Consider the following 12,369-nt stretch of genomic DNA (forward strand, 5'->3'; position numbering starts at 1 on the left):
TAGGGTTGTCAAGGGAAACTCGCAGTACCTAGGGGTAATGTTATAAAAGTGTTGTAAGAGTGGGCGCGCGAATCAGTCGTGCCGCGATCGTCGTCTTTAGCGGTCGGCGATACTTTGCTGCCACACTCGTCCGCTCGTCGCGGTCGTTCTGCCAAACGGACAACAACACTCGCCACAATGAGGTAAGACAAACCATATTTACGCTACAGCCGCAACGCGAATGCATACCAAAAATATTTATTTATTATATCAATGATTTTTGCATTTAAAACACGTTAACAGCACGTGATATAATGCCGGTGAAAGTTTCATGCAACAAGTCCGTCGGCGTTTAGTTTAATTTATGTTTACGCATATGCTAGGATTGGAATTGTTGCCGAAACTAAAGTTCCTTTCTTAAAACTAAGTAGGGCGTCCCTTGACCTAAAACTGTGAGATGTTATCGTTTATCATCATTGAGAGAACGTTGCGAATATGTCGAAAAATTTACATGATATTTTCGACAAAATACGAGTCCTTTTGTGATAACGAATAAAACAAACAAAGCGCGTAGCGTTCCACATAAATATGTGCTAACAACCCAAATAGCTAACGTGATGAATTTATATGTATTTTATGTTTAAATGATCAACTCTAACGCAATTTATTTTTATGTTTCGTTGACTTTTATCAAACGTTCTGTCGTGGTTTACGTACATGTTGATAATCAAAACAAATGTGGAGATTAAATGAATCTGCTCTATCTCGATAATCTTCTTGAATACATTATTTCTTTTTAATATTTTACCTATTAGAAATTAATTTGCCAGTTTATTATGTCTATTAAACAAGTTTTAAATGATTTATAATTTAACGTAAATAATATTAGTTGATGATTTATTGTGTTTAACCTTTTACTTGGATTTATCTTTCAAATCTAATGCCTTTTAAGCGATTGTCTGATGATTGATTGATTGATTGATTGTGAAGAAATTATTTTGTAAGTGTAGTTACGTATTGGAACAAATATGTTAATTTTCCCAATTGTTTAAATATTATTTGCTCGCTAAAATTATGAGAGATTTATAGAAAAACCCGTACATATAAAAAACAAATTTAAATTATATTAAAAGAATATTGAACTCTATATACCTAGATGCGAAACTCGTTTTATAATAGTTTATATATTTTTCTTCAAATATTTTACTAACGTCTAAAATTCGTAAGACCGGTCATGTAAACTAGCCAAAACTAGATTTCAATAAAAACAAATACTTAATACAAAAAAAAAAGTTTGTGTAAAAAATATAAAATCACTTTTAAATAATCAACGTAGAATAATGTTTTGTTTACCTCTTTTGACCTTTTTCAAATTTTATTTGGTATTTATTACCATTTTTATTTCGTTTTTTTTTATTCGATTCAACTATTAATATTTAGTCTTTTGTGAAAATCACGTAAATCGAATATTTAGCATATTTTTATGATTTTCTTTAAATGAAATGGTAAATTTACATCCTTAAAGATTTACTTACACTTGGAATCTAAACTGAATACCTAATGTCATGACGATAATATTTGTTCAAACACTTCTCAAATTATAGCATCGTGTATGTATGTGTGTAAAACCTCGTAAATTAATAAATGCAATATTGAATGAACAATTACATACTTTAATTATAATATTCATATTATTTTTTTCTCTTAGAAATACATATTACTCATAAAAATTGTAGACATTTTATTAAAATAATAAACCAATAAATATAATTTAACTCTATATATATATATATTTTGATGAATTAGCTCTGGAATATTTTGGAAAAAGATTGAAAATGTAATAATTAAAGCTTCTTTTTAAAAGAGAAACATTTAACATTTTAACAAAGGAAAAATAAGGTTTTTACAATGAATTCGTATTAATATTTATGTACTTATGTATTATTAGAAATAAATTTTAAAAGATATTTTCGCCAGAAGAAACTACGTTTTTATCTCCTTAAAACTCCTTAGATTATATTTTTTAAACCGATTCAACCTTGAGAAAGTCTTTAAGAATATAAAACTTTACTATGAAAAAGGAAGTGCAATTATTAAAAATATTAGTACTAAGAGCCGATTTTTCAATGCTTGAATAAAATTTATCCGTCCAATAAAGTATTACACGATAATATTAAAATGTCACGTAAACTGTCAAATACGGGCAATTAGAATACGTTTTTAAAATGGTAGTTTTATACATTATTCGACGAATAAGTTTTATCCAAGCATTGAAAAATCGGCCCTAAGAATAATAAAGTATTTTTCGTTTTAGCTAATAAGTTTATATTTATCAGTTAAAACGTTTTAAAAGAAAAAGTTACATTTAACGAGCTTTTGCAAGGAGGAAAGTGTCTTGGAAGTTTTTTATGTTCAACAAACTTGGTTATTACATTTATCTATACATTTTTCCTTAATGTTTTACATATATTTTTGTGCAAGGCTTTTGGGTTTTGCAATGACAATGAAACTTGATATTAAATATGCGATATTTGTAATCTGTAGGTGAAGGTACATGGTATGATTATTGATTATCTATTTATATAAAAATGAAACCGTTTCGCGCTGTCACGGCATCACGTGTGAACGACTGAACCGATTTCGATAAATTTTTATTATTATATTCCTTGAAGTACGAGGATGGTTCTTATGTAGAGAAAACGTAAATATGTACCACGGGTGAAGCCGGGGTGGACCACTAGTAATACATATAATTTATTCTGGTTATTTTATTTCTAATGGAGAGAATATCCTTGAATATAAACTTATTGTTATAATTTAATAGGTTATAATTATGATGTGAATTTATCGTTTATTTATCGAAATTATTATTTGATTGTTATCAAACTATGTAATCAAAGAAAATCCGACATAATTCTCGACAAATTCACGCGATACATTTATTCTTTTAAATATTATCAATTCTTAAATAATATAGTACTTTTACTTCTCGTATTTCTCCAATACCATCGTATATGATACAACGTTAAAAATTTACTAACTATGCGAGTCAAGACAATTTTCAAAAACTGCAGTACTGTGGAAAACTTCGTCTGTTTAAAAGTTCTTTCTTTTTCATTTTGATTGTTTTGATAATTTTAATTTTGTTGTAATATTAAATTTTATTTATCCTTTGGTAATATAATCAAGTTATAATTTTATAGAACCTTTCTTTTACCAAAAAATTTATGGAACTATTTATGGTGTTATGGAGATAGAGAATAATTTGAATAAGAAATAGGTTGCTGTTTTTGAGCACTTAACACACATAAGGCTAATGTTACAATATCGATTCTTAAAACAATCCTTAATTTTGAGAAACAATTTCAATTTATAAACTTATCTATTCAATTCGGTTCTCATAACAGTCATCGTTTTGATATCTGTTATCATTCGTTAAATAAATATTATTATAGAATCAGGTCAATAGACAAATGTTGATCTTATTGGGCCAGCGTCGCACGTTGTCATGGCAACCAACGGAATTATTAAATAAGGCGATCACACACGAACGTGATTGTAGTCGCAGTCAGTGTAAAGTGTAGATGAAGCATTATTAAAAATGATGACAGAATTTAAATTACTCTACAAGTTAATGATTGTATTAATATTGATAATCACATATTTTTAATAAAAATTATTCAATAACTATCTGCGATGAATTATCAAAATTTTCATGAAAATATTTTTAACGCACACATTTAATGCGTTAAATAACTAAGGAAGCAATAAGTTTTTAACTATAATTTAAATATTACTCAAATCAATGCGTCATTTTTTGCATATTTAACAGAATACATTACTTAATACTTAATTTTAATTCAATTTATTTAATATACTTTCCTAGATAATAATTATTTATATTCTAAAATATTTCTGCCGTTTATTTGAGTTTCAGAGAGTCAACTATTTCAATGTGTTAATATTACTTTAAAATAATTATTTGTTTCGTGACTCATATATTTTGCATTGCTAATTAAGTAATGCAAGTTTGAGTGTATTTTAAGACACAAAGAATTGAAAATAAGGTCGTTCTAATATTGTTAGTCCATTTGGTGAAATTATATAAATTATAATAATTATATCGTCTCTAGATTTCTAATAATTCTATTAGATATTTGATTTAAAATTCATTTATTTTAATTAATTCAGTATTATCAGATCAATTCTCGTTTAGTTTTAGCCCCGATGTATTGTGTCCGAAAAGGTTACAAAATATTATTGCTTTGCCATTTAAACTTTCGGTATTTCTATATTATTATTTTTTCTTTTGTATAATTTACTGTCTTTAAAAATGTCGAAAGCTTTCCATTCTGCGCGTGATCTTATAAACCTTGTGACACAGAGAATGATAGGCGGCGCTATAATTAAGGTGTATAATTGATTATTATTGCAGTTCAGTTACCTATGTATTTGGTTGTAGGAGGTTCTAATGGTGACCTTAGGTGGTGCTTTGTAATATACACAAGTTCATATCATCAATACATAAATAGTTTACAATGTATTCACTGAACTTTCTTCCTTTTTTGCTTTTATCGTATTAGTATTAGTTATCGTATCATAATTGACGCCTAGAGCAGCCGCTTTTTTGTTTAAAGGCCGTCTCCGTATAACAGTAAACCAACATCTCATATAAATTATAGTCGTTTTATAATATTATATTATTTGTGATAAAAGTATTTTACTTATTCTACGCAGTTGGCCAAATTGTGCCCGACCGTTTTCCGAAAATTCGGTCGACATATTATAATTATGAAATACACTATCACTATTTTTAACCAACGTTCCCGAAAATGAAGGATCTCAATTTTAGTAAATAATTTCTTATTTTCTTTTTTGCTACATAATAACTCTGTGAGTTCTCAACTGTACAGTATGACGTGATTATTTTTGTATTGGAAAGATGATTATTTCTTTTACATTTCGTCTCATATAAGAATCTAGACTGGTTTTTTGTTAATAATAGAGATACATAATATTATAAAAGAATTGCTTTTCTAAATATGCTCAAAGCTGAAGTTTTCTTGGTACACTTTATTAATTAGGCTTTTCTCAGTATGACGAAGCGAAGCGAAAGCGATGCGTTTGATATTTATATTCTTAACCAATTGTGAGGAAATGACCGCCATTTTCAAGGAAATACATAAGAAGGATAAATCTCTTTGACTCTATTTTCCTTAGATTCAATGCTATCTAACATGAAATCATTGTTCCATAAACTGCATACATTATCTTTGTATTACATAGAATCTGAGTTTTCCTGAATTTCGCAAAATTTACTGTGTATGTGTGTGTAATCTGGTTTTGATTTAGTTCTCAATAAATAAAGCAACATAAGTGATGTTTAAAAATAATTTTACTTTTTTTAATATTTCTGAAAAATAAAAAATAATTGAATAGAAAATCTTAATCGATAGTGCGGAAAACTGCGGTGCAGTAAATACTCATTACTAAAAAATATATCTATCTCTAGATCTCATCCATTAGAACTAAAAAGACAAAAAAAACAACTAATAATAGGAAGTACATACAAAAAAGATGCAATTAGAAACAAATAAAGAAAAACAACTATTTCCCATTAAATATTACGAGTAGTATCTAAAGAAAATATAGTATCTGTTTACATTTGAAATTAAATAAAAAGCCAATAATTTGGGCGGTAAACCGAGCGAAATTTAAGTGGGATTTTTCTTGCCGGCTCTTCATCTATTTAAGCTGTTAATGTAGCAGGGCTCGCCAACCTAATGGTCCGTGGTTTGCACAGTTAATAGTGTTTACGCAGTGTTTAATTTTAATATACGCGATGTAAGAAAATTAGTGGACTCGTAATCTTTGTGAAAACACTCGATGGAGTGTAGACCCAAATGTGTTTGTGAGCGGTGAAATGTAATTGTTTAATCAATTTTATTTCAGTCTTTTTGTTGGGATTAGGAAATGATAATAGTATTTGTACATTTTAAATTAAAGTGATTTTGAATTATAGCATTATCTTATATGTAATTGAATACTTACCAAACGAATTATATTCGATTGATATAATCTAATGGATTAGGTACAATTTATTTTTCACGTTGTAATAATTAGTCCAGTCTGTGGGGAAATGTAAAAGCCTCTGCTCTACAAAAGGTGGCGTAGAAAATGTTTTGAAACAATATTGTTTAGGTATGAAAGGTTAATAAAAATCCAAGTTTTCGACCTTGACGGACCCAGGCGCTAGCCGCCATCTTGAATTAAAGGTGCTAAAATTAGGTATATTTTAAATAACTTCTCAATTGTTTACTAAATCACAAAAGTGTCTATAGAGGGGTTCAAAGAAGACAAAATTACCTACATTTTTTTCATACATGATTATTCTGTAAGTCTTAAAGGTAAAAAGTTACAAGCGACGGAAATAATAATATTTACAGAAATCATATAATTTTAATTTTGTTTAAAAATTGTGCAGCAATCTTTTTTTATTCTTTTTGATGGCCCGGGCTGGTTAATGGTGGCTTCTTCATTATCGTCGCTGAAATTTTCTGTTTCATTGTCTGTATTTTTAGTTTCCATCCATGAAATTTCGTCGATTAAATTTACTTTTTATTGATAACTTTATGAAACGTTCATATCGGATATCTTCTAAGGATTCCTTATCCATGTCCCCTCCGTAAAAAGTTACTAGAAAGCGTGCTCCAGCGTCTTCGATTTCTTCTGGTCATGATGACGAAATTTCATGGTTGGAAACTAAAAATACAGACAATGAAACAGAAAATTTTTAAATCGCTCGCTCTCAACATCGCTATGAAAAGTGTTCCTAACGCCATGTAAGATAATTCAGCATGCTTTAAAAAAAAAGAGGAGGTTCTCAATTTGAATTATTTTTTTTATCTGTAACTTTTAACTGGGTGAACCAATTTTGATGATTCTTTCTTTTTATTTGAAAACTGATGCTTTCCGATTGGCCCTTAAAAATAAAAATTTTGTCTAGTTCGGACAATTTAAAGGCAGTTTTTATTTAATAATTATTTTAAATGCATGAAAGTATGTTAATAAGACATTCTACATTTACATAAAAAAATGTTGATAACTCCTGAATTGTATTGTGTCGACGAGACAATAAAATGTCGTCCCACGCGCACCAGCCCGCACAGGTGGACGGACTGTATAATGTATATAAATATATCATTTACTATTTCTACCATACGATATTATTATATCTCAAAATTTTACGACTAACGTGTCGAATTTATGGTCATTGTCGGTTTTTTCGGTGTAATATTTCTGCATATTTGTCTACACTTGGTCTACACAGTATGGGCGTATTCAGAAAGAAAGCTTGAAACTTATAAGCGCTTATCGGCGCTTGTCATGTTCATATATTTTCCTGTCAGTGCTGTCAACCCGCGCAGGAAAATATATGAACATGACAAGCGCCGATAAGCGCTTATAAGTTTCAAGCTTTCTCTCTGAATACTCCCTATAGATATCTTTTGACTTTTAAAAGTCACAATGTTAAAAACATAGTTTATGGTGAAAGATATAACGTATGTTAATTGTATACGAAAGGAATGATGATTTGCTTCGCTCTAAGCTTTAATTTATTTTTAATTGAATATAATTGATTAATTTGCATTGTATGATCGTAAAATTTAAATTGCATTTTGCAATTTTTTACAGCAGCCTGTTAACGAAAAATTGGTATCAAATGCTCATTTAACGCAAAAACAACGTTGATTTTTTGCCCATTAGTTGTATTCTTATAAACAATAGCTTCATTAGTTTAAAAACGAGAAATACATATACAGAAATACAATGTTTTTTTTTTATTAAACAATTATAGAATAATAATTGTCTTCTACTTAATAATCAATTTATGACTGGACATAATAAATTGATAAATAACACTTTTTAAAAGCTTATAATATGCCTTAAGCCTATAGCCATATTATGTAAGCGTTCTTTTCAGAAAATCTATATCTAAAGTTAAATATTTTACTTATGAAATACAACTTGTTTGTATTTGTTGGATCATAATACAGAATCAGAAGCATTGTACATTAGAACTAGCTATCCACCCGCGGCTTCGCTTTCGTTTTCTAAGCAATTTCCCATGGGGCTGCGACGTTTCAGCGCGTTTATGTTAAGTACCCTAACTATATCCTTCTCCTTATTGACGCGATTGTAGGACAAACAAACATAACTATCGCATTTCTAATATTACAACGAAAGGATAGATGATACTTGTGTACCTATAATGTACCTATAATGTAATAATATAAAATGTATGAATAATTTACTTTATTTTGAAGAGAAACTTCTCTAAGCGCGTTGAGAGTATAATTTCAAGGTCGATTTGGATTTTGGTATCTTTGAATCTTGCCAAAGTTTCACTTCTGTCATGTGTGCTCGGCACACACGCTCTTTTTGTTAAGTACTCTTAAATACTGGCTGCTGCACACGGGTAGAGTAAACGGTAGAGTAGAGCGGTTGAGTACTAATTATACTAATGTAGACAACATTAGAGATTGGACACTATAGAGTAGAGTAAAATTTCTACTTAAACTGGTAGAGTAGTATGCTCTACTCTACCCGTGTACAGCAGCTATAAAAGCGGCTCTACGAAAACAGTAGAGTCACTATTACAATAGGAAATGTTGTTATACTGTGGTAGAGTTTAGTCGACAGTCCACTGCGCTTTGACCAGTGGCCCGACATTCCCCTGGTAATGTATAAACGCATTTTCCACAAAAAAGTTTTCAACATAATTTTATAAAACAAATACTTTGTGATGTGCTGAATTTCAAGTTTAATCATAGGCTTTTTGGTAACCGAATTAACCTTCAATGTGAAAATGGACTTTTCGCGTTTTTGTAAATACCATAAAATTAATGCTGACATTCGTATGTTATTTTGTTTGCAAATTGTGTTTTTTTACGTTGATAGGATTGAGAGGCAAACATACCAATAATCTTGTACCTATCGTTCAATGTATAATTATGATATATCTTCGAAATCTAATAACAAGAATAATCGAATAACAAGAATATAATATATTATAATCCTAACACGTTTTGTGGTGCAATATGTTATGTTAAAAAATTATACAAAAACAAGTCTACAAACAAATTGTTTAATTGGTAGAGATAATACAATTGTCAAATAGCATACCTACGTAACGCGGTTTTCCCTGCATTTTCCAAGGTACTACATTAAAGTCCAACCACTTGAAAATATGATAAAGTGAAGATATTTAATACTAGTGGTCCGCCCCGGCTTCGCCCGTGGTACATATTTCGCAAGAAAAGGTAGCCTATGTCCTTTCTCGGGTATCAAAGTATCTCCATACCAAATTTCATGCAAATTGATTCAGTAGTTTAGGCGTGATTGAGTAACAGACAGACAGACAGAGTTACTTTCGCATTTATAATATTAGTATGGATTTTTGTCGTAACTAAGTATGATATGGAATTGAGTATGCATTGACGCCGTTCTCTGCTAATAATTTCGTTAATTAAATGTAACTTTAATGGATACCACGAGTAATAAAGACGTAAATCTGTGCACATGTTTCCAGTGAATATTAATAAGGGTGACGATTAGAATGCGTTTGTTAAATCAGTTTAGATTATTGCGTTGCTTTTTTTAATTGAATAGGTGTTTACACGTGGTGTTGGTATTTTTGTATACAGTTGTTTGTTGCGGTTGAGACATAGAATACATACGGACTACGGTAAGTTAAGACGAAGTTTTGCATTGATTTCATAAATATTTCATATGTAACTATAGTGTGTTTAGTTCGGTATGGTTAATTATTTTTAGTATACTTGGCTGGTCTTGGCTTTAATTGTAAGTAAAAAGAAAGTTACTCAAATATATTTTATTGAGAATTAAATAAACTAAGAAAATGTTAGTTATACCTTGTACCTATGGCTTGTAGTATGTATCTATGAATTGGGAAAACTGAATCGCACATACTTACATCTAAGCTTACATCATATTATAACTTTTAAAATAAATAAATTATTTTATAAAAGAGTTGAAATATCAAAAACTAAAATAACCTTCATTTAACCGTAATTTTATCAAAATCAATTCATCGATTTGGTCAACAGCATACAGGTACATTTATAATATTATTAGCACTATTATTTTATCTGTGTGTAATATTAAGTTGAAATATAATAAAAGGAAACATTTATAGAATACAAGATTGAAGCTAAAATAAATTTATTACACAAAATAAGTATTAATAGTAGTTGGACGTGATCGCTTACGTAAAGACGATCGTCTTTATTGCAATTTGCCTTATAGCATATGCTAATAGTTTACTTGCGACTTAGAATAATAGTGAATATAAAACTTAAAAGAATAAGTTTTTGGTGAACTGGTTCCAATATTTATACATTACAATTTTTAAATAATCATTTTAATTAGAATAGAAAGAAAGACGCATAGAGTTCGCTGCCTTACATTAAGTAAATGGGATTATGATGATAAATTATGTATAATTTAATAATTCTTACTCAAACTAAATTATACAATACTTAACAAGCTTTAACAATAATTTCCAAATTATAAAAAATTCCAATATTGTTTATTTTTAAACTTTTTCTTCAAGTCTATGAAATTGGACAAGTTGGATACCTATAGGGCTTGCTGATAATGTGCCTGATAGACTATAATTGTTAGTATATTTCTATTTTCTAACTATACAAACATGTTAAATGTATTACTACTATTATACGTATTTCTACTACATACTAAATGTACACCCCTTCTTCGCCCGCTCTACATCGTCGAAACCATTTTTTTTGTGTGGTGTCTCTATCTTAACGCGGACGCGATCGTCGAAACCATTCAGAATCTTTGCTTGCCAGAACATATTTTGATGGAGTTTACGATTCTCTAAAGGACATACAGACAAACATTGAAATATATACATTTCATTCAACAGCCGATGTCTGGAGCATCCATCCTTTTAGCTAGACGATGGCTATATCTATTTTAATTCAATTTTTGCAATACATCACGATTCGATTTGGCACAAGACGTTTTATCCGCATGCGTCATCTAACACCATTTGATCATAAAAATAACCATAATAATAAAAAGAGTAACAATAAAAGCAATGCATTAGAAGAATGACATGAAATATAATTGTAATGGATACGTTTTTATGTGTTTTATTAAGTGGATCTGGTTTCGTACCTGTCTATACTATTTATTCACTCAAAAATGTTTTCAAAAATTAGGTAAACTAGGTCTATAATCGTTTGTGTGAAATTTTATATATAAATAAATAACCGGTATGGAGGTAAAAAACGTGTTATGGGATATCGAATGTGCGATAAAAAATAAAAATTTTAGGAGATTTAATAATGAACATAAATTTCTTAGTTTAACCGAAGAACCAAAAATGAGCGCTGTCTGACTATTTATACTTACGCACTTGTACTTATTTTTTTAATTTCCGTAAGTTTTGATATAGGTAAGTACCTAAATACTATTCCGTTTCAACTGTAGGCAATAAATACTTTTACGTGCAAAGATTATGCTCAATCAGCAGAGACAAAGTTAGTCACTTGGTGGAATTGCCATTTAAAATCCTTTTTTTTTAAAAAGCCGCTCAATTCGCCGGACAATAGCTTCCATACATCAAAGAATCAATCAACAAAAAACAATTCTAAATATGTTAATAAAATGAGATGTGACAATCGAAATAGCCAGCAATTAAAAAGCAATTGAAATACTTCGTTTCAAAGTGAAAAGTAATTGGTTTTTACAATTTCCTTTTAACCATTTAGTCCTTCAGAATGACCTAAATACGTATTATATAAGCAATAAATATCAGCATCACTTGAACAGTGATCAAACCCATCATATTGATTTATATCTTCGATTCATTCAGAGGCCACTGTTTTATTGCAAGAGCATATTACAGCTTATATAATATTATATCGTGTACTAGCGGTCCGCCCCGGCTTCGCCCGTGGTACATATTTACGTTTTCTCTACATAAGAACCATCCTCGTACTTCAAGGAATATAATAAAAAAAGAATTATCGAAATCGGTCCATCCGTTCACGCGTGATGCCGTGAAAACGCGAAACGGGTTTCATTTTTATATACGTGATATGTCTAATATTATATACAGGGGATAGTATTTTTGGATTGCACGGAATAAAGTTAAAATCTACGAGACTGATTTCAAGAGCTCTTTATGTGGTGATCTTTTTATAGTACAAGCGATACTTTTTTTGTATTTATGTCGTGTAATCTCGAGAAAAGCCGGGATAAAATGCTAGCTTTTAACCTATTATCGTAATGAACTTTTACCTACCTATTAATTAAACATTTTTAGTTTATTACTAG

At 29.6% G+C, this 12,369-nt stretch overlaps 1 protein-coding gene across 2 annotated transcripts in view; it reads left to right on the forward strand.

The window, feature by feature from the left end:
* Nucleotides 1-26: 26 nt before the first annotated feature.
* The window catches only part of Nep2 (M13 family metallopeptidase neprilysin 2), a 64,374-nt gene continuing 52,031 nt past the window's right edge, over nt 27-12,369 (forward strand). The window contains exon 1 of one of the 2 annotated variants that reach the window (XM_089695803.1): nt 27-182. In XM_089695803.1, coding sequence (XP_089551929.1) covers nt 178-182 — 5 coding nt within the window. In that variant the 5' untranslated portion in view covers nt 27-177. The remainder of the gene's footprint in view (nt 183-12,369) is intronic. The other variant, XM_089695810.1, reaches the window with a different exon arrangement.

The sequence above is a fragment of the Colias philodice genome, chromosome 1 (assembly GCF_061535455.1).
Source record: "Colias philodice isolate Cphi_HAF_F1 chromosome 1, ilColPhil1 Martin Lab GWU primary, whole genome shotgun sequence".
Taxonomy (NCBI): domain Eukaryota; kingdom Metazoa; phylum Arthropoda; class Insecta; order Lepidoptera; family Pieridae; genus Colias; species Colias philodice.